Genomic DNA, 26905 nt, shown 5'->3' on the forward strand with positions numbered 1-26905 from the left:
GGTGTGTATGAATGCAGTGCGCGCACAGTGTGCTACGCACGTGCGCATCTGCAGTGCGCGCAGGTGCACTGCGCTTGCTGTGCGTGCATGCAACGTGGGCGGTGTGCAACGTGTGCAGTGGAACGCAGCGTTTGTGCGTGCACGTGTCTTGTGTGCATGCAGCGTGCATGGGGGGAGGAGGTGTGGGTGCAACGCGCGTGGGTGCAGCACGCAGCCCCGGGGAAGGGCATTTCTTGCCGTGGCCCCTCCAGCCACGCCGCCTCTCCCTCGCAGGTGCCCGGGAAGCCAGCGACCGCGCTCGGTGGAGTTTCCACTCCYGCTCTGTGCTCACCGGCCGCTTGCAGCGGCCCCAGGAGAGCCGGGGGCCGGAGGAAAGCACCTCCCTGCCTACCCGCCCGCCCTTTTCCCACCGCTCTTCCCCATCCCTCCACAGATTTTTCCCTTGAGAACATCTTAGCGGCTGATTTTGCCGCGCCTTTGCTTCGCGACTCCCAGGCCGGSGTTGAAGGCGAAATGAGGTGGGTGAGCTACGACTGCAGGAGACAACGTGGCTGTTTTATTTCCAAGTTGAAATCGCAGCCCGGCGTGTGCGCCGTTCCTCAGGTTTTTGAGAGGCGGCTCCAGCGCCCCTTCCCACGCCGTCCCCACGGTGCTCAAACCCAGATGTCGGAGGTGCAGTCCCCGCCGGGGTAGCGGATTTCGTGCGCAAGGCAGGGCCCCTCGGGCTCCTTCCCAAAATCCACCAGGAAGTTCTCGTTGACGGTCAGGCCGCCCCGCTCCGTGTCCACGTCGAGCTGCAGCATGACGGAGCCCTCCCTGCGCGGGGACAAGAGCGCAGATGCAGGGGAGCTGGGGTGGGGTGGGGAGGAACGGCACYGGGGCCGTAGGGGGCTGCGTGGCTCCTCTTGCCACATCTCAGCCCAGATTTGGGATGAGATGTGTGGAGCAGGTGGCTGGTGTCTGAAGCTAGTTGTCCACCASCCCTGGGCAGGCAACACCTGAGCATGTTTCTAATGAGCGCCCAGACATCAACTCCCTGTGCTGTCTCCTACCTGATGAGGTCGGGGTAGAACTGCTTGTCCCAAGCACTGTAGAGGGACGTGGTGACATACAGCCTCTTCCCATCCAAGCTCAGCTGGATCATCTGAGGTCCTCCAGGCACTTTCTTGCCCTGGAAGTACATAGAGAACAAGACGTGCTGCTGGCACCCACCCACATGGCCTTCATGGGGGACCTGGCACAGCAGAAACCCCAGTTGGGTGTCCTCCCCATGTGTTGCCCCCACCCAATGYGCTGGCTTGGAGTTGGTGTCCATCTGGATGGCCAGCTGATGTTGGTCCAGGCGGAGACAGGACTGAGCAGTGGGCACGGATGGCAATGTGCTGTTGGGGGGGATAACTCAACTCACCTGGATCACGAATGGCTCCGGCTGGCTCTGCAGCTCCTCATCTTCACACACARTCACCGGCCCACCTTTGCTGATCTTGCCTCCCACAAAGACCTGGAAGCAGAGGCAAAGTCTAGGCAGCTGAGGGGGCAGCCAGGAGATCAGAGCAGGGTGATCACACCCTCCTGCAGGAAGGAAAGCAGCAGGAGACAGCCCAGCACTGGCCTACCTGTCCCACCAGCCGGGGCTTGAAGGTGTCGGAGATGTCATACTGGCGGATGTCCCCGTGCAGCCAGTTGCTGAAATACAGGAACCTGTCGTCCAGTGAGATGAGGATGTCGGTGATGAAGCCTGTGGGAGGGCATGGCGGAGTCACAAAACGAGCGGCGGCAAATGAAGCCTGCGCTGGAGGTGACCGTGGGATCACACTGACCTGGCATTTCTGGGAGAAGCCACCCCTCCACCTTCTTGCTGGGGACCTGGATCACCTTCTCCGCCGCCCAGTCTCCTTGCTGCAAAAGGCACGAGGCAGAGCTCAGCGCGGGGACGGAGGCCGGGTGAGGCGCGCTGCTCGGCGCGGACGCTGCTCGCCCCGTGGTCAGCRCTGCTGGTCGCCAGGGCTGTAGCTCAGCTGCTTTGCTGGCTGCAGAAACCCTGGTCTCTGCCGAGCCATYGGGAACAAAGGCTCCAAGATCTGACAAAGGGCTTGGGGGGTTGAAAACGTAATTTTTCAGCTTAGCCTAGACGGTTTGGCGAAAGGTATTTTCTGCTTACACAGTTTGACGTTACACACAACAGACGCCGAGAATATTGGCTCAACGCTACTTAAGCTGTTATAAACCCACTACAAAGGTTCAAATAAACCTCCTTTCAAGGAAATCRTTGCAGCATGAATCACTGCCAGCCAGAACAAGTTCTCTGGTGAGATTATCCCAAGCCAGCTAAAGTTTTGGAGGTTGTGTGCGTTTACAGCAACCAGCAACAGGCTGTTGCAAAGGACAGAGAGGCTGTACGCATGGGAGCAGGGATATGGAAGACATCAACGTGGGACACATGGTGCTCCGCAGAGGTGCGCGGCTCATGTAACCAGGAGCCACCACCACGCGGACCTGGCTTTTCATCTCTCTGACTTTTTTGACCAACTCCGTTGTCTCCTACGTCCCCTGCGCTGWAGGGGCGCCTACCTCTGTCTTGTAGAAGCAGTGGATGGCGCTGCTGATGGTACAGCCCACGTAGCCCACRGCTGCGTCCGGGTTGTGGAGGAAGCGGATCTCCAGGGGCGCCGCGTCCTCCCCCACATCGATGGCCTGGATGTAGGCGTGGGTGGTCCAGTCCCACACGTTGAGGCGGCGGCCGTAGCGCCCTGTGAGGGGGGCGGACAGAGCGGGGATCAGAGGGGATCTGCGAGCTGGAGGGTCTCAAGCAGGGGACAGGGCGATGCCATCTGCAGAGTTGTCATCTTGGCACACTTGGTTAATTTGGGGCTTTGGCAAAAGCCACRTAAAGGTGCTCAGTATCCAGCTGGGTGACCATCTCACCAGGAGGTGGCTGGGAAGGGCAGTGTAACTGGGGCTGAGCTGGGCTTTGATGGGCTCCATCCTTCATTACTATGGCCAAAATCCAACACCAAGCGCAGCTGGATGGGAGCATTTATGGACCATCTTGGATTGAACTTCTGGAGTTTGCAGCTGAAGTGTTCACGGTAAGTGCACTGGGCATCTCTTTTTTGAGAGGGATCTCTAGAAACTGGGGTGAAATTCACTTTAGAGACAAACTGTCTTGGACAATTTTATCTATACCCTTTAGTTTTTCAGGTTTCACTAGCAACAGAAAAGGCAGCAGATTGATATTTGGCCTCACTCAAGTCCTGCTCAGCATCTCTCTCTTGGAATATTTGAACAAATGTGTTCTCACCTTTCTTCAGATCATTTGGGTCAAACCCGTATCCCAGGCATTTTGGGATTCCCCATTCAGTGCTTATCAGGACATTATGGCGTGGCTGGTACCAGAAGTCATAACCCATTGGGGGCGTCTTGTCTCCTTTCTCCCAATTCCCCTTGATCTCAAAAGTCTCTGCATCCAGCAGAATGAAACCACCTGATGCAAAAACAAAAGCACATTTGGTAGTGAGGAAATCACCCAGGTTAGCAGCTTAAGTGCTGTAAGACAGATTGACTCATTTCAGAGCAGTCTGAAAAACGGATGGAGAGTCCTGGACAARGTCTCCAGGACAGCCACTGGGCATGGATGTTATTCCCACCACAGCGTCCTCTCCCAGGGAATTACAGGAGGAAGAGTACCTTTTCCATGGCCTGCTGGGTCCCCCAGGGTGCTGATCATGATCTCCCCACTGCCCAGGCAGTGGGAGGTGTGCGGGTAACCCAAGTCACACTTCCAGAACACATCCTCRGGGTTGATGACCTGCAGGGAAGTTCACGTGCACTCTCATGGCCTGGGCTGTCCCCTAGAACTCAACCATTTGCACATCCACAGGAGAGCAACCAACTTCCCCAGCCATCAGGTACTGCCATTTAGACATTAGCATCCTGCCAAGCTCTTAGATGTACTCCAAAGCCTCTTCACCAAGCTGTCACCCCAGCAGCAAGCTGTGATCCCCATYCTCTAGCCATTAGCATGCACCAGTGCCACCTTCAAGGTACCTTATAAAGCCTGGGAGCTCGCAGGTTGGTTCCCACATCCACCACGTAAATGCGGGAGGAGATAAGGCTAGGAAGGATCAGGCGGTTGCGCTTCTTGGTGGTATCGCCGAAGCAGCTGCTACAGACGTTCCAGCCCGAGTGGTGCAGCTCGTCGCCTACGTTGGGCATGGGCAGGCGGTGGATCACCTGCAAAGTCCGAGTCCTGGTTGTATGAGGAACGCATTGGGCTTTCCTCTGCAGAGTACTGGCTCACAGCTTGGTCAGGGAGCTTAGGGCATCTTCCAGAGAGTCRGGATGCCTTGGGTAAGCCTGACCCTATGAAGGCGAGTGGTGATACGCACGGGATCTTTGGGCAGTAAAGGGGATTTTATATACATTTCCTAAGCACAGGAAGGCTCAGAGTCTTGAGAAGAGCAGGGCACGCATCAGCCTTCAGGACTGAGCCAGCAACTTTGGAGAATGTGAAGGACGAGCACCAAAATATTTCTCCTAGCTGGTATGCTGCCACCTGGCCAGGCCAGTTTAGCAGCAAGATAAGGGGTTCCATACCTGGCAATAGTGCAGGGATTTAGGATTAACATCCACAGTGGCCAGAAAGTCTGGTTTCTTCCTCCCAGTGTTCCTGTAGATACAGGGCACATACACAATCTCCTCCCGGGGACCTGTCAACACAGAAACTTTGAGCGTCAGCAGAAAGCATGTTCAGCAGGAAAAAAAAAGCCTCGCAGGAGTCACTGGCCAGACCAGATCTCCCTGCAGGGAGGTGGCGGGCTCCCTCCGGCACACACAGGCAGTTGGATGTGCAGGTCTCCACCACGCCTGAGGCACTAGGCTGTGCTCGCTTCGAAGGGGGCTGCCCTGTGGAGACTTGGGCTTGGTCAGTTTAGGATCTTACTGCTCTCGGAAGGGATCTCTGGATCCCAGATCGCCTCCAAGTCTTGAAGAAGCCCGTGGTTTTGGGGTCACTCCGTGACTGTGAGGACGTGGCTGCCCTTCCCCAATCCTACTGGTGCCACAAATGAAACCACGCCGTGCCTTATTTCCATCACATTTACATGGGCCCAGGAGAAGCTTTAAAATACATGAGAAGGGCTAAGGCTAAGGCTTGCCGGCACTGAAATCAAAGGCAAAATGTCCCAGTACAGTCACACTGCGTGGTGCAAATCTACCACAAGGCAGTGGTGCAGGAGAATCCTGTTCACAAGCCTGCTCGATCACAATCCCTAATCTCTGAACAACCGCTACGGCGGTGTTGCGTGCGGTCTTCCTGTTTGGGTGACAGTATGAGGGGTGATTAGCAGTCTGTGTTATGAAATAGYTTTGCTCTGAACACTGCTTAGCTCTCATTGCCTTGCCAATGGGGAGGTGGTATTCACTCATGGTTGTACATGGGATGAAATACCACCAAAGCAAGAACTAGGGGGGGCAAGAACTGGTCTAAGAGATGTTGAGGAGGAGAGAGGTGAACTGTGACCTTTGGATTTGGTCTGAAGCAGATCAAAGCCATCAGCTGGCTTTTCAACAGGATGCCTTTATAAAAGTTCACATCCCAGGCCCCTTCCCGAAGCATCAAACAGACCAAGGAGCTCATCGCCACCTGCTCRGGAAGCTGATCCTACAGCTGGCTGCATGGGAGAGCTTTACAGKGCCACAAAACAACCAGACAGAGCCTGAACCTCAGAAGTCCTGAGGGAATTTGGCAGAAACAGGCAGTGCCGCTGCCTGTGAGAAACTTAAAAATTTGGTTTTGCACAGCAAAGCCACAAGTGAGTTTGCTGTGAGCTGTGGCCCATCCCACGCCACCGTGAAACCTGAAAGGGCTTGCTCTGGCGCCAAGCTGTCATTACATAATTGATATTCGGCCCCAGGACAGGCCAGAAGGAAAAACACTGTTTTCCTAACACTTGCTGGGAGCCCTGGAGAGGGRAGTTAATCGATAATGCCCCCTTGAAAACATTTTTTTTTAATCTTTGCCTGAATTGCAGACAGCTCAGGGCTCTTCCCGGGATGCCCTGCATTTCAGACTTACCTTTCATAGCATCCAGAGGGGAGGCGAAGCCTGGACCACACGCTCCACATTTTTCTGCATGGAGAAAAACAAAACCAAGTGAAAATTCGATGACGCCGAGTTATTTTAATGCCTATTTTGCAAAGGGAACACCGGCTCTGGGTGCCTCACTGGAGAAATCRCAGGCCTGGGTGGTAGCCCCACATCCTGATAGCTGTGGCGAGAGCTTCACACATTCCCTGTCTATGGAAGGAGCCCCCTCTCCCAAAGGGGAGCACCACCCGCAAACGGAGAGCGGTCTGGACTAGCTCGGTGAGTGCTCAACCCCCGCTGTCCACCGCCACGTCCATAACGTGACCAACCCTCTACGGACAGGGGCAAAGCAAGTGATGGTCAGAGAAGGTAGCTCCTTCTTGGACTTCACCAAGACGAGGAACCAAGCTCAGATACAGATTTCTGAGCTCGTGCTTTGAGGGCTGTGTTGTGAGAGCGTGTGAAGTGGCTATTTTGAGGTTCAGGCATTGCAACAGGGAAACCACATCCCCTCACCGAGGAGCTTGGAAGGAGACAACTGGCCCCAAGGCTCTGTTCTGTGACTCTTCCTGACCGTCTCTGGGACGGCCATACTTTGCTGTGCTTCAGTGTAGGGCCATTAATGCAGAGTTTTTGCGTGGAAAATGAGCCCTGACTCCACCGAAGTAATTCGGTGCTCAAGGTCCCAGCCTCCTCAGCAGCCCCGAACACTGTCCTGGGGGTTCCTGAAGCCCTGGAACCCCCATCACACTGCTGTGGGTGTCTCTGGGGTGTTTGAACCCTGCCTGACATATTCTCCAAAGGATTTTACAGCTGCTGAGAAAACTGTSCTTAATACAGAAGAAAGGGAGAGTTTCTTAGAAAACAACCCCACCACCAAAAGGATAATTTTCCCCCATTAATCCTGCAGGACTGAGGAAAGGGAGCAAAACCTCCAATAAAACTGTACAACTCAGCTTTTCTGAGTCATTTTTTTTCTTTTTTTTTTTTAAGAGGTTTTTCTCCCACAGTCTCTCAGGAGAGTGGGTTCTGTGAAAAGCATAAAACACCAGTATTTGGGTCCTTGTTCCTTCAAGGAAATGTTACYGCCTGAAGCACTAAGAAACCATCTTTCCAGCTTTCTTCACCTTTTCCCCAAAYTGACTCCTGCAAAAAACCCAAACTGTGCACCGAAGACTCCCTGCCATGGTACCTCTGAGTATAACAAGTACAGCTTTTACAGTGAGTACAGGTTGCAGATAAATAAATGAGAGAATAGCTCAGAAGGCTTTTAATCATCAGGCTACCTAAACACTTCCTGGCACTTTCAGTARCTTGAGAAAAGAAGCCTTCTTCTGGCTAAAGAAAACAGCACATTTAGCCCCATGTTTTTAACCTTCTGATGTGTAGATGTCACAGTAACACAACCAAAGGACCAAGCTCAAGAAGAGCTTAGGAGGACTCCAGAACAGAACCCACAGCTGGTAGACAGCAAGTCACTGGTCAGTCCCAAGCCTTCTCCTCTTGCGARCAGGTTGCTGTCAAGGGAGAGATTTCTTACCTGTGCTGCCGGTTGGGTTGGGGCTCAGTTGCTGATGAGGAGTGGAAAGAGATGGTTCTGCCTGCATTGTGCCTAGTAGGAACAAGTTGAGAAAGAAGATGCAGCTCTACAGGWGTTCAAATATATAGGGAGCTGGATGGGGAGAAGGAGGAAAAAGGATGCCAAGGGGAGGATCTCATGCTTAGCAGCGTGGGAGGTATCAGGGTGGCCTGTTAGTTTCTTACAGCACTGAAAACATTGAGGGAAACTATTGCAATGCTGTCAGAGCCTCCTCCCCTCCCAGAGGGGTAGGAGCTGTGGCTGCACTGCATAATACAAATGTTCTTGCACATGCTTTTAACTATAAAGAGAAAGCAGGCTCTTCTGCTTCTCTTATTTCCTTAATGGAAGCACTGTCTTGAGTTTCCCATGGACCTGATGGCGCGGCCCCGTCGAGAGATGGGCAAGCGTTTATTACATTCCCAACCACAGAGATAATTTTATGAGATTGCAGACGTTAATCACAAGCGAAAATGAAAAGTGAGGACTGAGTTTCTTTTAACTGCATGATGAATGTTTGTTGTGGGATGTTAATCTGTGTGAGAGGAGAGCAGAAGCAATGTAGGTTTTCCCCGTGACACATTTAACTTAGAGTGTCGGCTACCGATCCTGGCTGTAAAGTTGGGTGTCAGCTGGTTTGACACGTTAAGGGCTGTGCAGTGGATGCTCAGTCTTTATAGACACATCTTTGCAGGCAAGTTGCTGCCTTGACATATCTAACGCTCACCCCAGCTGTAGACTCAGAAACCAGCCAGCTCAAAGACTGTGCCCATAGGACCGGAACATGGTCTGCAAACAAAGTGATGGCACTTGTTCCATGCCTCCGTGCCCCGCACTCACCTGCTTGGACTCTTGCCTTTCTGTTCAATACTCAACACCATGCCAAGCTCTGTGGAGTCCAGTTCACCACAGACCCGCTTTGCCCGGGGTCATTACATCCCTCCTATTTTGCGCTGTGCCTCTGACCAGGGAAGGCTTCTTCTCCTAGGGACCCAGGACATAAATACAAAGGTCAGGGCATGGCTGAAGAACAGGCTAGCTCAACCTAGACCCCATACGCACCTTGTCATTCTCCATAGAAATGTCTCTGCTGCAATTCAGGCAAGATAGCTTTAATGGGGCTGTTCCCTTGGGGAAGAGGGACGAGGCCAGCGGTTTAGGGGAGCTATTGAAAACTGCAAAGGATTTGAAGGGTGCAGGGAGACGGGAGACATAAATTTTCCGAAAAAGAAAAAGAAAAAAAAAAAACTCACTAGAGGGACCAGGTGAAGCATCCCACTTCAGCCACCCGGAGTCACTGCCTGTCAAGGTGAGGCAGATTCACACTGCTACAGCTGCACCCACATTTTACATTCCTCAGGACAACTCATGCACAAGATGAAGGAAAGGCCCATGCTCCCCGATATACTGAAACTAGGACCTAAATGCCTGGGAACAAGCCATTGAGAGGATAGAAGAGTTTGCTCATACCAGAAGAAAAGTGTCCTCCTCYGTCTTGGCCTGGGCAGAGCATAAGCAGACTGTGTATTGCTGAAGAAGGAACTGTGTTGCCTTTGCATCATTGCTGAAGCAGCAYCTGAAGGTCTTCTGGGTCCAGCTGAGGCTCAAGGCCACGCTGTGTCCTTGCCTTGCTGTGGGACCACCTGGAAGTCAGAGACAGTGGTCAGCCAATAACATGAGGCACAGAAGACCTTCTGCATCAACTCCCAAAACACAGCCATCGRGCAAATGAGTACTTCCCTGCAAGGACTTGCGTAGGGCCCAGCCAGACCACAAGGAGAGGTTTCAGGAGTAGATTCACCTCACCTAGAAGGGGAAACGAAGCTCTTTCCAAAGCTACCCCAACATCAACATCCCAACACCAGGGACAGCAGCTGAGAAGACCCTCAAACAAGAAAGTCACTAGGAGCCCTGGAGGATCAGAAGGGGATGTCACACTCAYATAAGTAAGACCAGAGAGAGCAATGGCCCTGGGATCTCTCTCAACTTTGTGCTCTCTAGTCAACGGGGAGAAAAGGACATCTCAGAAGGTGATTTCTCCAGCCTTCTTTGACATCTTGTTTAGGAAGCTCTGAAACTGTTCTCCAGAAGGGCCTGTTTTTCTCCTGGGAGCAGTAAGTGTGCACAGGAGAGCTGCAGCAGAACATGTGAAGTGTGAAAGAAGTAAATGAAGATGTTTTCTTCCAAGGCAAATACATAAAAGACTAGCTCACAAAAGGATCCTCTTTATATCCTAATTTTTGCAACCTTTCCATTTCAGAAAGAATAACACACTCTTATACAATCAATATTCCTGTCTCGGGGATCTCCAAAACCCTAAGCTCATCATTAATTACTGCTGAAAACAATACAGAAAAGTTCAGTGAAGCAAGACATGGGAAGATGTAGCCGATGCCAAGAACAATTTTATTAGTGTTTAAAGCAGGAGAATTCAAAAAACCATCATACAAAGCAGTGTCAGGAAACAGGCATCTCTTTCTAGAGAACATGCACACCCTCCTCCAGCTCTAACGTGCTTGGCCCAACCTCTGCCCAACCTCTGCCCAACCTCTTGGCACACAAGTCAAAACTGCTCTCCTGCCAGGGGAAGACTATTCAGGAACGGCCTGGCTGAAGAACAGTAACTCCAATGGAGTGGGCGCTTGACTTTCGTTTGCCTTCAAACGTGAGCAAACTCTGGATCACAACAGACAAATCAACAGATTCCCACCAGGCACCGGTATAGCAGTAGCTAACAGGCTGGAAATGTCAGGGCAGTGTAGCCAGGAAGCAAGGAACGGTGGGTACGCGGGGCTCTGCCGAAAGACGGCGTGTGCTGCAGAGCTCTAGATCTGAGTGAGCGCCCTGGTCTCTGAACTACGCCCACGGATTTCCTTGTGCTGAACACAAAGTGTGCCTGGACTCACGGCTCAGATGCACAGTCCAGCAAGGACTGTAATGCCAGGCCATGTGACTTTGTTCACTCATCTGCCTGAATCAAACCTTCCCAACAAAGCAGAGCTTCTACAGTTTATGTTAACAGCAATTTAGATTCCAGTAGTGCATGGGGACCCCCAACCCAGTTACCCACCACTCTTTTAACACCTGCACTAAAGGGAAGAGAGAAGAAGAGTCTTTCACATGGGGCCTAGGCTAAGATATTGGAGGTAGAATCTCCATCAGGGAAGTGGATTGCACGAGCAAGGCAAGGCCCACAGGCTTCCTTTCCAAAATCCACCAGGAAGTTCTTGTTCACAGTCAGGCCACCATTCTCAGTGTCCACATCAATCTGCAGCATGACAGAGCCTTCCCTGCAAAAGAACAAGAGAACAGATATTATGGACAAGGAAACCATGCTCCTGCTGAGGACATTCCTGCATTTCACTCTTCTCTGTCTAAGAAAAGGCCTTCTCTTTAATACCTTGTCTTCTACTGAGAACACAGCTGAGGCCCAGCTGCAGTAGCTGCATGCACCAGTATTTAGGAGTTTTACTGAATCCACAATGCATGCAACCACTAGGCATGATGTGAAGACAGGCTGAAGCTTGCCTTTGTGTGGGAGATCATCATCACCTTTGCTAAGAAAAACACCTCTGCTGGATACACTGGGAGATGCTGCACCACAGCCATAGCCTGGCTCAAGAAGATCCACGGATGGATTCATGCCACAGAGGAGACAGACAAACATGCACTCTCCCAAGTAAAACTAGGGCACCACAACTCCACGCGGGGAGCGAGTTCACCTCGTCCATCCAGAGAGGTGTTGCAAGTCAGCTGCCTTTGTAATTCAATGTGAATAAGCTGTGGGTATGAGGTTAGGAAAATCTGTCTCCCTGCAACCTCAGACGAGTCCCTGTAGCTCCTGGATGAGGCCCCGTCTCCCTTTGCTAACAGGGAGGTCCTGCAAATGAGCCTGGACTACCCATGCAGAGGGACAACACTGCAACTTCCCTCCTCCCAAAGATTTCTTACCTGACCACTTCTGGGTAGAACTGCTTGTCCCATGTGCTGTAGAAAGAGTTGGTGACATACAGCCTCTTGCCATCCACGCTGAGCTGCATTTTGTAAGGACCGCCGTACACTCTCTTGCACTGAAGGCACAACAGACAGCAGTGACTCTACTGGCTTTGTGCTTTGAGCAGAGAAGCAAAAGCAGGAGCAGAGAAGCAGAGCAGAAGAGCTGGCCCTCCTCCTGACAGGGACATTGGAGCAAGGCTCTCCCTGGCGCAAGGAGAGCTGAACTTTTCCTCTGGTCAAGGAGAGTGTTCACCTGACAGACAGAACCTGCAGCCTCTGARTTAACTGGGATCTCTTTCAGCTGCAGGGAACATTTCCACCATGCTCCAGCAAAACCCTGCTGTGCTTGCATGGGACACAAGCGAATTCTTCACTGTGGCCCGGCAGCGCGATCACAGCATYGGCAGGCCCAGCTCTGCTAGCTCCAACCCACTCAGCCCAAACAAGGAACCCTGCAAGGCACAAGCCTACAGAGAATTCGCCATGGGCTGTGCCACAAGCCAGGGACCAGCATATTTACTCAGAAAGTACTGGCCTGAATCTCGTGTGACCACACTGCCTTCCTATGCTTTTCATACTTGTTAGGTTAAAACCATCCGGGTCAGGGTTTTAAACACTGCACTGGCAGCTGCAATGCAGACGTGCCCCCAGGAACCCCGGGAAGAGAATTAGCAGAGCAGAGGCGGCTTGCAGAGGAAGCAGCAGGGGCAGGGGGCCACATAACTCACCTTGATTACCAAGGGCTCTGGCTGACACTTCAGCTCTTCATCTCCACACACAGTTACAGGCCCACCTCTGAGGATACTGCCTCCCACAAACACCTGGAAGCAAGGGACAAGGAGACGTGTTGTCTTCTAACCACTGCTGGACACTGCTAAGGAACCCAACAAAGAAAGCCTCTCTGGTGCTGTCTTACCTGTCCTACCAGCTTGGGATTGCAGGAATYGGAGATGTCATACTGGCGGATGTCTCCGTGCAGCCAGTTGCTGAGATACAGGAACCTGTCATCCAGCGAGATGATGATGTTGGCTGTGAAAGCTAGGACAGAGAAGCAAAGAGCTATAGGCAGCACCAGCAGAAAACGTGTTGCGCGGAGCTGCTCACAGCTCCTGCCATTCTGTACACAGTGAGTCCACTAAAGGAAACCTGCCCAAGCAGGACAGGCTCCAGTTGGGGAAGCAGCRTATTTCTGGAGGTGTGCACAGCCACTCTAAAAATCCTTCCATGATGTTTATGCAGCAAGGCATTGAGGGTCAGCGAGTGGGCTTTGCTAGGCTGCACAACCTAAGGCTTTTGGAGGAAAAAAAAAACCCAAACAAAAGTAAAAAACCCATATATTTGTCTTGAATCAGGGCACACTAACCTGGCATCTCAGGGAGAATCCATCCTCTCACCTTCTTCGCTGGGACCTTAATCACCTCCTCTACTGCCCAGCAGTCTCTCTATAGAAGAAACAGGAACACTATAGTGTGAGCATTTCTGAGTGAAAATACTTCACTGCGCRTGCACAGATGTGCACACACGCACACACGTGCGCACACGCACACACACACGTGCGCACACAGAGCTAGCCAAATCTGCATGAGGAAGGCTGCCACCACACAAGGCTCACCCACTAAGAGGAGACAGAGTTAGGGACAGCACCSTCTGACACAAACAGCAAGGCTGGGATTCACCACTGTAAATAACCTCCGAGATGTGCAAACAAGAAGAGCCCTTCAGGGTTGGTGGGAGAAGTGTAGCTGCCACGCGAAGTCTCAGTTCATTGTGAGCATACACACAGCAGGAGGATGCGACCCTGAACTTCTCTCCAGAACTTCTAAATCACCCTCTAGGTCGCAATAGTTGGGTCCCTCATTACTTCCCGTGGTAACTGCTAGGACAATACTTGCCTCGTTCTTGTAGAAGCGATAGATGATGCCACTCAGKGCACAGCTGACGTATCCCTCAGCAGCATCGGGGTTGTGGAGGAATTTAACACTCAGGGGCAGAGAGTCCTCCCCCAGGTCAAAGCACTGGACGAGGGTACGGCAGGACAAGTTCCACACATTCAGGCGGCGCCCAAAGACCCCTGAGTTCAGGTCAAAGGCAAAAACAAGTCAGAAGAGGTGGTACTGGCCCTGTAGACTAATTTTTCCCAAGAACACGAACAGACAGGGAGAGTCACMGCAGCTGCAGCCAGCAGTAGCAGAAGAATTTGAGTAGTTCAGGGAACAGCRGGGGAAGACTGGGATCAGCCGCTCCTAAGCACAGACACTGCACTACCACTACCTGTAGCACTGCCTGTAAAATGGGCCTTTCTGGGAGAATTCAGCCTGCCCCCTCTCTCTAGCACTAATCCTTTCCCCAACCACAAAGGCATTCTCCCAAGACCATTTGGCACCTTTATTCCCTCACCTTTCTTCAGGTCATCTGGATTAAACCCAAGTCCTGCACGTTTTGGGACTAATCCAGCAGAGCTTATCAGAACATTGTGGCGTGGCTGGAACCAGAAGTCATGTCCAGTGGGGGGGACTCCACACTCATTCTCCCAGTTCCCCTTCAGCTCAAAGGTTTCTCCATCCAGGACAATAAAACCACCTGGAAGAAAAGCACGACAGATCACTCACTTCCAAACCGATACCATGCTTTGTGCGTTAGCCTCACTTAAAGGGTGCATCAAGCATGATCTTCAAAAGATTTCCTCCCCTGAGATATTCAGCTGCAAAGGCTCTACCAAGTGGATTTTGTTGGGCAAAATGATGTGTATTATAGCTTTCCATATGGGCTAAGTACAACCAGAAATGATCCCAACTTATAATTCACCTAGATGTGCATTCAGTGGCCCATGTTACCTGTGTTGGCAGGGTTCAACCCACTGCCCCATTCTCAATTGGTCATGGATGAACCCCTAAAAAAGATTAAAKGGCTGAACGTGTGGAGGAGACCAGATTTTTCTCCACCCCTTGTTTTCATGTCCCCACCCTGGACCTCAGGCCTGTGGGTGAGTTTTGTTCAGCACAGAAAGGCTGAGAGTTCTTAACAAGTCTGAGTTTGCTATCTGAAATTTTGAAAGTCTGAAGTTTTTAGGGTTGTTATTTTTCTGACAAGAATCACATTCTTGGAATGATTATAGGGAAAATACCTTTTCCATTGCCAGCTGGATCTCCCATGTTGGAAATCAGGATATCACCATTAGGCAGGCTATGAACTACACAGAGRTGGCCCTTGTTACACTTCCAGAAGACATCCACTGGCTCAATCATCTGAAAAAAAAGTTTACAGACACACTTAAGCCCCTGATTGGTCAGCTCATTTCATGCTGCCTGGCAGAGCCTTTGGCCACCTGAGAGTTTTGAAAACCTCTGACACTTGCAGGAAGTGCTTTCTGCCCAGGAACTCACACCTGACAGACCCTGCTCCTCCTCAGAGAGGAGCAGAGATGCCTCTGAGCTTTCCTTTACATAAACATGAATGCAGYAGCACCTAACTTGTGACAGCTTGTTTGTCCACCTCACTGTTTGGGTGGGGGTCACGCACACATGTGACATGACTCCCAGCTAGAAGACATTCCCTGCATGCAACAGGCAGGGAGAAGGCAACAAAATGGCCATCAGAAACATAGACCAAGTCCTGTGTAAGGCTTTCTTGGTCTAGAAAGAAAACAGTTGAAATGGAAGTATGACCCAGGTCTTAAAATCAGAATGGAAGAGAAGGTGAAGAGGACCTTTCTTCCTTGTATCTTGTTCCAGAAGCACCATTTCCCAACTCCTTCCCAGAAACTTRTCTTGGAGTCACCTCAGGCATACCTTGTACAGTTTGGGAGCCCGGCACTGTGTTCCCACATCCACTACGTAAATGCGGGAAGAAATCAGACAGGGAAGAATCAGCTTGTTCCTTCTTGTTGTGATACTGTCAAAGCAGGTGCTCCCAGCATTCCACCCTGAGCAATGCAACTCGTCTTTGAGGTTGGGCATGGGCAGGCGGTGGATCACCTAGGCAGTCAAAGGCAGAATTAGAGTTCATTCAGGGAGATAAAGAGAAAAAGGAACCTAAATGCAAGCAATTACTTAGYGAGGATAACACTGCTCCCTGCACTGGTGCAGATTTGTGGAGAGGTAAGAGCCTACATGTAACTAATCGGTTCAGAGATACACCGTTGATGTGGATAACCTGGACTTGCAGCCTCGGGAGGCAGGCAAGTGCTGATTCCCCATTTGRGATGAGAGCAGACAGAGTGCATAACAGAACACCTCTGAATTTGCAGTGCAACAGAAACATGCTCAACTCTGCAAAAGTGCTGGTTGCTCTGAACCCATCTGTCACTAGAGACCATCTTCCATGCCTCTGACAGGGTGGTTCAGTGCATGGGCTCTAATGCTCAGTAGTAGCAAGATCCTCTGGAAGCGAGTTGGGAAGTGAGTCAGTTGACATGTCCATAGGGACACAGAGATGGAGATGATTCAACTGGAGCCAAGTATAAAGGGAACAACAGAAAGCRTAAATGTACCAAATCTAGAGACATTATGAAGCACGGAGCAAGCAGCTAGCGCTCAGTCCAGGAAGAACGGGGTCTAGACACAGGTACCTGGCCATAGTGTAGAGATCTGGGGTTAAGATCAATGGTGGCCAGGAAGTCAGGCTGGTCAATGCCTGTTTCCCTGTAGGTACAGGTCACGTATGCATGCTCCTCTCTGGGACCTTTCCATCATAAAAAAAAAAAAAAAAGAGTTAAGACATGCCATGAATCAGTCAGAATGGAAAAGAAAAGCTTTTTCCCAAATGCCCTCCATTCCAAACACACTTGAGAGTACTTGCCTTTCACARCTTCTGGGCAGGTTATGTACGTCTGGCACGGAACTCTGCATCGGTCTGATTTGAGAAGAGAAGAAGAAAATGAGAATTCCACCTCCTTTAAAGAAGCCTTTTCAAAAGGCTCTGTCCCACCAGATGGACCTTCTCCCACCCTCGCTCTCAAAGGGGYCCTCTGTGGCCAGCATCTACCTTCGTTGCAGTAGTGACAAAAGACAGGAATCCTCCTTAAAGAGCCACCAGGGTTGGCTCACAGATAAAACCACTGCTCAGCTCCATTCTGCATCTTCTGAGCTCCTCAGCGTTCCCCTCCCCATCAACTGGGAGGGACAGAGGGTTTATACTAATAACCAGGTCTAAATGTCTAGCCTGGAAAGGATGTTTTGGAAAGTACATTTTAGACCTCATCTCTCTGACAATTCCCCAGAAGAAAGCGAGGCTCCCCTCAGCACAGATGCTACAGCCAAGTGGAAGGCACTTTTCAGGGCACAAACAAGTCCCTGGAACCAGGGTAGTAACTAGAGGAAACGGACCTTCCATACCAGTCAGACACAAGGCTGCACTTAAGCCCCCTGCTTCCTCCTTCCTGCAATGCTGGAGAGGCACAAACCTACCAGTCCGCAAGCGGGACTGACTTTCGAGATGCAATGTCTGCAGCCTGGAGACAATGGCTAGAGTAAGATGCAGCAGGGAGGCATAAATGAACTTTACACAGCTTTGAGCTTCTGGAGGCTTGAGCGGAGGCTTCAGAGTATTTCTTACCCATGCTGAAGGTCTTTGGGTTCACTCTCACCAAGAGCAGAGGTGCTGGAACTGGAGGTGCAGCTTGCTGTCTGTCTCACTGGAGTGGGATGCGTTGTGCAGAGGTTGCTCCGAGGGGGCCTTATATACCAGTGTGAGGGGTGGGGAGGAKGAAGTAAGCTCCAAGGGAGGAGCAAACACTCCTAAGCATTTGGGAGGTGCCAGACCAGCCCTGTGGCTTGTTTCTGCCTTGCCAACTACCAATCTAGAGGAAAAATCTGCTGGTCCATGCAGGTCCTTTCCTTAAACACAGGCCACCCATATCTGATTCTGGTCCTCTGATGATTTCCAAGGGGACCTCTTCACACTCTAGAGACCTCCATGTCCCAGCTGAGACATAAGCTAATTAAAGTCATCTCCCAAATCCAGGCTCTTGCARTACAAATGTGCAGTGGCTGCAAATTCCACACAAGGAATGAGAAGAGCAGCTAGATAATGGGCCTCATCAGCAGCCTCCTGGAAATTATGGGCCTTGAACATACAGAGGYCACTAAAGGTACCTCTGACATCTGGACCCTGATGAAAGCCATGTGTCCACCTGAGAGCTGAGCTGCAGCTATGGACACCCCTGCCATCAACTCACAAAGCTAGGYCCAGAGTTTCTTCTACTTATATAGAAAACATTCCAAGCTTCAAAGGACCAGGGGCTCGGATGCAGGGCTCAGGGARGCAAGGGTCTCCTACAGTGCTGAAGTCAGGAGCTTCTGAGGAGCTGCCGACATCTCCCAGACAACTCCTAGGAAACATTAGGCTAGAAACAGGTGCCTCAGGAAATGCAATCTCTGCCATATTGATGCAGCACTTGCAAGGTCAAGATATGGCTGCTGCCTCTCAAGTTTGCATCTGCATACAGAAAAGTCAGCCCATCTGTGAAAACTAAGGACCTGCAGGATTGGGGGCAGCTCAGCACTGTCAAACTTTGCCTGAGCAGAAGCCACTTACTCTCYCTACCTTGCTGAAGCAGAACGATGCCAATGACAGAGATGTCTCCATGTCCAGCTGCTTGGATGAACTGCAGCTCTGAGCGACAGGAACATGGCCAGGCTGCTTCAGGGCCACTGGCCACAGCAATTTTCCCTCTTTGCCCATCACCCCAAAGCACAGCCACAGTGGGTGCTTGCAGTATGGACCTGACTGGGTGCCAGAACACCCTACAATGAACGGCTGGATCCAGAGAGTGGGCCCCCCATCCRGCCCCTGAGAAAGTGCAGCCGGGATTTCCCCCGGAGGGCAGATTGCACCGTGGTGGGTAGCTAGAAGAGAGGAAAGGCATCAAAACCTCCGTCTGGGAAAGAGAAAGCAAATCCACTCCAAGATGTTCAGTGATTCCCTCAGTATCTAGATAATGAGAGCTAGGGGACAAATCATTAACACTGCCCAGCTATCCATTCTGGTCAACGCAAATGCAAAGCCCCACGGCAGAGAGTAACACCGCCTAGCACCAGTGCAGATGGATGACTTGCAAAGTGGACCAACTGCCACAAAATACCCATTGGAATAGCAAGGATCCCAGGGATTCAAAGGGATTCAAGGGTTGGAGAGAAGTGCTTTGGAAAGAAGAGTCCTTTCTTGAGACCTCCACAAGCCTTGCTGTTGCCAGATGCCAAATTAAAGCGGGAAGAAAATGCCAGGCATCGTGGAACGTCAACTGGTTTATGCTCTTCCACCATATCTTGTGGAAGATCTCACTCAATCAGCAGGMAAATTATATGTGATGAGTAATTAATTGCTCCACGTAGAAATGCAGAAACATCTGACAGAACCACTAAAAAAGCCCTGAGGAGATCCCCCTCAGAAGAGAGGACAGCTTAATCCATCTCACTAGGGCTGTAATTAATGKCTCTCTGTTTTCCAAAGTGCTCTCTGAACATGGGACGAGCAGGCACAGGGAGCAGCCAAATGCTTAGTCCTCTATGGTACCATCAGATTCTTGGAAGAATTCACAATTTCYTTAGCAGAAATCCACCTAGCAACTTGCAGGACAAGGGGCAAAGCCAGCCAGAAAAAGCATGGTTACCTATCACAGCCAGACACTTCCATGTAGGGAATGTAGAGTTAATAGGTTGGTAGGAAGAACTATAGGTTATTACTGACAAGCTAYATGGTATGCCAAGTTTCTCTGCCAAACAGGGAGAAGGTGTTAAAGTATCACAGAGGAGAGAGGAAAGAATGCAAAAGAACAGTTCAAAACCTTATTTTTGGGAGTCAAGATCCTGGGCAATGGGGACTGAGGTGAAGGAAATGATGTCCTCTGCAAATACCAAGAGAGGTAAGGAAAAGTTGTAGTGCCCAACGTCAAGGACAGCCTGTTATCCTACAGCACTAGGAAAGCAAATATGACAGCACGTGAGCTAAAATCACAGCACTAGCCTGTGCTGCCGTGCCCTTTTGAACCAGAGGGCAGTGCTCACTGAAAGATCCTCAGGCCCTGATGGGATGGTGCAGCTGCAGCTCAGGGCCAGCAATGACAATTGTATGCCCAGCAGCAGCAGCCACAGCCAGTGAATCAACCAAGGTTCTCYGCGTGGTTCATCACCTCTTCCATGGGAGGTGCGTTACAGCCACCTGGTATCGCACCAGCTGCTCTTGCKTTTTTGTGTTTCAGTACACTAAAGCACTCCAAGATAACGCAACAGACTTCAGGGAGCTAAGTAGGTGTGCAAGATGCCACCAACTCCAAACCCCTTGGAGACTTGATGAAAGACCACCACATATCCCCCACACTGGACCAAAGACTGACTGGCCAATGCCGTAAGACCTGGAGTGCTGGAGAATGGCTGCCTTTCCCCACTCAGGGCAACATCAAACCCTTCAATTGCAACTGCATGGAGAGAGCTCTTGCCACTGGAAGAGCTGATTCCACCTTTTTTATAAAATACAGGACATAGACCTTCAGTACTGCCTGCCCAGGGCTCCCCGTCAGCTTGAGGCTGTCTCTTGCAAGGCCTGTAGATCCCCCCAGAGTGACTAGAGCTGCCTTTTCCCCATTCTCTGCTTCATTCCAAAGAGCTCAACACTGTTCACTCATGGTGGTCCAAGATGAGCAGAACAGCCCGTATTTCCCCAACGGAAAATGAAAAGGGGTTTTAGATGTTGTATCTGATTTCATGTGGACCTTTTTTGCCTGGCTGGCATGAAGCACAACCAAGCCCAAGGAAGCACGAGAAGGGCATGCTCCATTAGGGGCAAATTCAGGAGCTCAGCTGCTGCCTCTGCACATGCTTTTGCTGTCACGATATGCATGTCTCACTGCACCTTCTTCTTGCATCTGCACATCTACTAATTAAAAAGATCATCAGTCTTCTACTCATTAACTAAGTTTGCTGGCCATCCTATTTCGTTTGCTTTGGTGACGTCCTTGGCATACATCACAAAACCAAGCTGTGGGGTGTAATGTCTTCTAATTAAAACTGATAGTAGGAAGGATAACAGCAGGCTTGGCAGCATCAGCAAGAAAGAAAACGATGGTCAGCACAGAACAAAATCAGTATCGTGATGGAGCCCAGTAAAAGCTCATTGCATTTACTGCGGGCACCAAGGTGAAATCTACTCCTCTCCTCCTGCCTATCACTTCTAACCCTGATGGGGAAGAACATGCTATAATTTTGATAATAGGCATGACTGTATTATGCAATCCAGTGCAGCCTGGCATAATGCAGTAAATGCATCAAGAGAAGATCCTGCTTCACCAAGGACACTGGGTCTCCTCTAAACACCCAAACTACGACTCTCTTGACTGCAAGAGCACTGTCTAACCTTCCCCTGCTTCTCCAGGATGGAGGTTCCATCTCTTCCCATCTGATCCCCTCATGTAACACTACAGGTACACCAGGACATCTAAGCACTGCTCACAAGCTTGGATTCTCAAACCCCCTGCTCTATACTTTTGACCCAGCCTCCATACTCTCTCTGTGGCCTTCTGCCAAAGTCAAACAGTTCAGCTAGGTACTAAGCACCACAAGAACAGCAGGGTTTGCAAAGGAGGTAGTCAGCACCAGTACCCCARCAAAAAATGCCAGCAGAGGCACGTTGTCCAGGTCCTTCTCCTGCTCCAGAGCCCCCCTGTGCTTGACTCCATACTTGTCCATTCCCCTCCTTAGGAGCAGGACAAAAAACACACCATCCAACCCTTCTGTCAAAAGGCACAATTTTCCACCCCGTATGGCAAGGGCAAGACAAGAATTGGAGGTTAATGTGCAAATTGGCGACATGGCACAGGAACGTTAACAAAATTCACTGTTAGCTTCTCCAGGATGCCAGCTTGAAGCTCTGAACATTAGTAAGAGCCTGACCCGCAAGGAGTCTGCCTATAGACAGCTTCCAGTCCATCTTGGAGATGTTGTGAAGCAGGTATTTGCTGGCAAATCTGAAATTCATAGAGTCAGTCCAATTTGCCCCTTTTATTCCTATCTGAACCTCTGTGGGGATCTGAGTAAAGATCTCCTTTTAAATGACTTGCCTTATAAGTGAATAGGTATTAATCCTAGTTTAGTATTTGCCTATACAAGTGTTGAGGGTTAATCAAAAAAACTGCCTTCCTTGTATCATTTTCCAAAAGCTCCCGTGTTCTTCTGAGAAACATGTTTTGGAGCCACTTCATGCATACCTTACATAAGTTGGGATCCTCCTGGAAGCTTATTCTCCCATCTACAAAACAAATTCAGGAAGAAATTAAACACAGACAGCTTGTTCCTCTTCCTTGTTGACACATCTTCAAAACATGTGATGCCACCATTAACACCCTGAGTGATGACGCTCATCTTTCACGATTGGCGGTGGATCACCTAGGCAGTCAAAGGCACAACTATTTCCTCAGGGAGGCAGAAGGAAAAGGAAATCTTAATGAAAGGAGCCACTTCTGCCTTTGCAGCATCCATTAGATTGCAGGTGAGACTGCGTATATATGTCCAGCTAAGATACTGGAGAYGTCAAAGCTGAAGTTTGACATCATTTCAGGAACTGGATTCCTCAGTCTGTGCTACTGAAAGCCTTAACTTTGCCTATTTAAATAAACGTGCTCTGGAAATGGGTCTTTTAAGGGCAGAGGTAGGATTCCTCCATTGCCCTCAAGACTTGACCCAAAAGCTCACAACCCTTTGAAGCATTTCAGGCACACAGCTCTCAGGACAGCCACACCGTAAATGTGCACATCCAAACCATTGCTCTAGAGCACCCTCTTCGCACACAACAGAGAGAAGACGGGTCTTCTAAGTGTAATTCGTCTGACCTATTTTAAAAAGCCAGCTTTGAGTGACTTGAAGCATACTCCCAAAATGCCTTTTTTTCTCTACAGGCAGAAAGACAATGTGGACAACTACACATGCATCCAGCTCCAGATTGTCCTGATCTAAGGATGGGCAACATGAAGCCTGCCATAGACATGTTGGTTTATAACATATCCTTTGCAAGAGCAGACTCATCAGTTCAGAAACACAGTTTGACTAGAGAAACTGGATTTGTAGCATCATTAAGGAGATCAAAACTGATTTCCCACTTATGATGAGATTGGATGGGTTGGTAGACTGCAAACACAGCAGCTTGGATGTTACAGGATGTGCTGCCCTCTGCAAAAGCTGCTGGATGCCATACCTGCCTGAGCCTTTAGACATTGTGAACCATGCACCATGGACACAGTCCCTGGCCTCAGCCACAGACAAGCGGTAGGTTCAGGTGAAGACAGAGCAAAACCAGCTGAGCTCACCATGCATCAGCGCAGAGGGGACATCAGCAAGGGAGCAGAAAGCTGAGATTCCTGGCAGACAGCCTCCCAGCCTGGCATGGATCCCCAGGGGAGCATTAAGAAGTAGATCTGAGGCAGCACAGCGCACGAAGGGTTGGCTCATAGGCTAGAGCAAGGCATGAACACCTTAAGGAGGCAGCTGAGGAGAAGAGTCACAGAATCACAGAATGGTTGAGGTTGGAAGGGACCTCTGGAGATCATCTAGTCCAACCTCCCTGGTCAAGCAAGGTCACCTAGAGCATGTTAGACAGGGTTGCATCCAGGCGGGCCTTGAATATCTCCAGAGAAGGAGACTCCACAAGCTCTCCGGGCAACCTGTTCCAGTGCTCTGAGTCTGCTTAGGACACTCAGGACACAGAGAGAGCGCCCAAAACTTTGGTATGAGTGCTACGCAACACCCAGCAGGACAAATATTTTTAAAAGCAAGTAAACTACGCAAAGCTAYGAGCCACACCGGTGGTCTTGATCACAGCATCTAATGGACACAAACCAAATGCCAGAGTGCCTCTACACTCATCCTGGTGGATGCTGTGTCCTTCAGCACACCGTACAGGCTGCTAGGTTTGCTGGAGGGAACATCARCAGGCACAAATATATTTCTCCCCCTTGGTGGCATCCTTCTGCCTTTTTTCCCCATGGGTACTTCAGCTCTTCTCTCCCACTGACTCTCCAAGTGAGTTGTTTTCTGTTGGAGCAGTAGTCACAGGGCAAGGGGCAGAACTATGTGACCAGAAGCATGCGATTCATGGGATTATCACCCCTCCCCACTATAGCCCATACCTACAACCGGACAAACCCACTCTAAACCCACATCCTTAGGTTGTTATTTCATACACCCTGTACTGAGAAATAACTTCAGGCTGCCTCCAAATGGCCCTGCCATGTGCCACCACAGGAAATTGGCCAAGCCAATTGCCGTGAGTCACCTTTTTAGCAGCAAAGTTATCCGTTGGATCAGCTCATTTATCTAACTCCTCTTGCAACTGCGCAATCACTAGATCTGACAGAGGAAAGCAGAGTGGCAGGAACACGCAGCCGGGGAGGAACAAGTGGGACCTGCTTTCTCTGCTGGCAGCTGACTTGCACTCTGAAAATGATCTCTTCTGTGCCTCTGCCTAAAGATAAGCGCTAGCAACTTTCCTTCCAGAGTTCCTGCGTGTACTATGAATCAGACTCCTAGCTTATAACAAATCAAAACAAAAATGTTTCACTCTTCTCCACTGATGGTGATGGAAATGCAGACAATTACCTATGTTGAGCAGTCTACCTAAACACTTCCAGTTCCACTCCAAGAAGTCATTGTTCACCTCCCTATACAAGGCACATCTCTACACCCTCAGCCCCAGARGTAAGAGTTCAGCCTTCCCCTGAAAAGCAGTGAGCTCATGGTGGCAGACCAAAAATTTTTCTTGGACAGTGACTCTCATCATGATTCATTTCCCTTTACCTATGCAAGAATTTTCTCCATTCTATAGCTTTCCCAGCTAACAACCAGGATACAAGATCGCCCATTGTCCTTGCTCACATTTCAGAGGTACTACAAACAGACTCTTTTAGTGAGATGAACATTTAGTTGTCTTGGATATGTCTTGGCAGCAGGAAGATAAATAAAATCTGCAAATTCCGGTTACCAATGAACGAACGAAACCAAGTAAGTGTTGTTACTTATCAAGTAATAGGTGAACTGTACCGTGCCCTCCTGTGGCCATCTAAAGATCATCATCTGCTTTAATTAAATAAATAAATAATGCTGATACACCCAAAGGCAGTTTGGAAGTACTATGGACTCCAGAAGGCTAAGTCATGTTCAGTGTTTTTTTCTTATTCTTACCTGCTTTCAGACAGACCATGGTTTCAACCAGCAACATCAAATAACGCGTGTAGACCCTGAGGTTTTGGCGAGTAAGGATGGATTTTGGCCAGTGGGTGAAGCCTCTTTAATATTACTGAATGAACACCTAACATCTTTTCCAATCTGCCAGAGATCTGGGCCCACTCTGCATCCTCCAACTTACTTTGTTTCACTGTGCGCTTTTTCAAGTTTCACTTCCACATTGACAGGCATGAGAGAGAGGATGGTCAGTAATAGGGTAAGGTTTCACAATGCTTTTCAGAGATGCTCCACAAATCTGGCATTTGGCTAGTGTCTGAAATTCAGAGGTCCATTTCCAATGGCACACTGCTCCTAGCTGAAGCCAGAGGAATCCTGCTCCAGATAACCCACAGACTGACTTGCCATGAAGCTATCACCTTAGAGACCTCTTTATAGACAAGGAAGATGGTGTCAGTATAGCGAGTCCACAGTAAAGTTCATCTTGCAGTAAGGTAGATGCAGTCACACATGCTGAAAGCAGAATCTCTACTATGGACATAGATCCCATGACCACACCAACGCCCACTGGATTTCTTCCCAGAATCACTAGAATCTTCTACTCAGATCTTACCCTTTCCAATGTCTAGATTAGCAGATGTTAGGAAAACAGGAAAATACTCTAATTCAAGTGATTCCCACACTTTGCTTTTCTCTTCCTTATTTATACAACTTTTTGCGTTTAACATTAGCCTTTTATAAACTGTCATCCTGCAGTACGCTGTCAGACCCAGAAGAGGCCAAGAGCCATGCTCAGAAGTGCTCTACACCAAGTTTTTCTATCGCATTGTATTTCTGTATTGCATGAAGACAGGTTGCAGTCTGCCCTCACATGGCCACGTGGAAAATCAAGTACTTTTTGTCACTTTAAAAACTCACAGTGGTATAGCTGGATATATTTGAGGAAAATATATGGCCTCCAATATTATTGGCTGGTAGCAAACGTATTCTTCCAAACATCTGCTTCCTAAAAAATCAAAGGAATGATTTTGCTGGACAATGTGAGATTATTAGTAGCATTTACATGGGTTAGATACGCTATGCAGAAGAGTTTTTTGCAGTTTTCTCCAGTCTTAAAAAACAAGATAGAAGGAAGCTCTGCTTGAAATAATGGGAACAAAGGTGGCTTCAGTGAAAATAAATTCCTCACCTGAAAATTTGTAGGCAGATGACATTATTTCAAAGAGCACAAAATGTAAGATCCATTCAGAAAGTGACAAAAAAAGCAGAAATGTTAGTAAGAAAAAAAAAGTGAGGCTCCACCTGAATTGCAAAACAATTTTACTGTTGATTTTTTATAGCATCACTGCACAAGAGTTAAAATGTAACCCAACTTTAGAAACGTGGCTTCAGATTATATATGCACCATTCTTTTTGTTACATGTGTTGTAAAGCACTGATTACTTTATCAGCAATTAAACTTTGCAGGAAAAAGACACTCTTGCTCCCAGTCAGGCCCATGGAATATACCCTTATGATGTTATTTAGGAACAGCTTCTCCGCCGTCACTGGGCAAACAATCCTTAAAAGCCTGATAACCTCTGCCTAGAAACCTGCAGTCAACAGTGATTACACAAGACTTTATGCAAGGGGAAGTATTGGAGAAATAAATGAGATCTATATCATGGTTCAGAAAGACCCACTCAGCTTCCTCAGAGAATCAGAAGAAAGTGAAGCTTCTGTGACTCACCCTAATGGAAGTCTAAATTGAGATAGTGGACAAGGTTCCAGCTGAACTGATTCACCTATACAAAAGGGAAGTGGAGGGTAGGGAGGAGAGAGACAGAGAGGAAAAAGGAAAAAAAAGAAACATACAAAGAAACAAAGGAAATAGCTCCATAAAAACAATTACACCCAGATATCAGAGGTACAGTCTCCACCAGGGTAACGAATCTCATGAGCTAGGACAGGCCCATCAGGTTCCTTCCCAAAATCCACCAGGAAGTTTTTGTTCACTTTCAATCCACCTTTTTCAGTATCCACATCAATCTGCAGCATAACAGAGCCTTCCCTGAAAAAGGGACAAAAAAAAAAAAAAAA

The 26905-nt window shown here is 49.4% G+C and overlaps 3 protein-coding genes across 5 annotated transcripts in view; all 3 read right to left on the bottom strand.

Annotated features, from left to right (window-relative positions):
* Positions 1 to 534: 534 nt before the first annotated feature.
* SELENBP1 (selenium binding protein 1) lies at positions 535 to 9249 on the bottom strand. Of its 3 annotated transcripts, XM_085316549.1 has the most exons (14): positions 9138 to 9249; positions 8508 to 8651; positions 7629 to 7700; positions 6077 to 6130; positions 4597 to 4709; positions 4048 to 4233; positions 3688 to 3808; positions 3302 to 3484; positions 2572 to 2750; positions 1821 to 1899; positions 1617 to 1738; positions 1409 to 1501; positions 1053 to 1171; positions 535 to 816 (listed from the first exon to the last, which is right to left on the bottom strand). In XM_085316549.1, exons 3-14 carry the CDS (start codon positions 7693 to 7695, stop codon positions 654 to 656), a joined length of 1479 nt encoding a protein of 492 aa, XP_085172675.1. In that variant the 5' UTR covers positions 7696 to 7700; positions 8508 to 8651; positions 9138 to 9249; the 3' UTR covers positions 535 to 653. The 3 variants fall into 3 exon arrangements, with proteins under 3 accessions (XP_085172675.1, XP_085172677.1, XP_085172676.1); XM_085316551.1 differs by lacking the exon at positions 7629 to 7700; XM_085316550.1 differs by lacking the exons at positions 8508 to 8651; positions 9138 to 9249 and having other exon boundaries at positions 7629 to 7719.
* Positions 9250 to 10052: 803 nt separating this feature from the next.
* LOC146589263 (methanethiol oxidase-like) lies at positions 10053 to 23199 on the bottom strand. Its single transcript, XM_085316552.1, has 12 exons — positions 17217 to 23199; positions 16461 to 16514; positions 16231 to 16343; positions 15452 to 15637; positions 14788 to 14908; positions 14061 to 14243; positions 13556 to 13734; positions 13027 to 13105; positions 12580 to 12701; positions 12392 to 12484; positions 11619 to 11737; positions 10053 to 10957 (listed from the first exon to the last, which is right to left on the bottom strand). The coding sequence occupies exons 1-12, from the start codon at positions 17218 to 17220 to the stop codon at positions 10795 to 10797; spliced, it is 1416 nt and encodes a 471-aa protein (XP_085172678.1). The 5' UTR covers positions 17221 to 23199; the 3' UTR covers positions 10053 to 10794.
* Positions 23200 to 26129: 2930 nt separating this feature from the next.
* Positions 26130 to 26905, bottom strand: part of LOC146589264 (methanethiol oxidase-like) — a 16782-nt gene continuing 16006 nt past the window's right edge. Inside the window, exon 12 of the mRNA XM_085316537.1 lies at positions 26130 to 26876. Within this exon, the coding sequence (XP_085172663.1) occupies positions 26714 to 26876 (163 nt within the window). The 3' untranslated portion in view covers positions 26130 to 26713. The remainder of the gene's footprint in view (positions 26877 to 26905) is intronic.

The sequence above is a fragment of the Rhea americana genome, unplaced genomic scaffold (assembly GCF_003343005.1).
Source record: "Rhea americana isolate MKP2758 unplaced genomic scaffold, rheAme1 scaffold_471, whole genome shotgun sequence".
NCBI classification, from domain to species: domain Eukaryota; kingdom Metazoa; phylum Chordata; class Aves; order Rheiformes; family Rheidae; genus Rhea; species Rhea americana.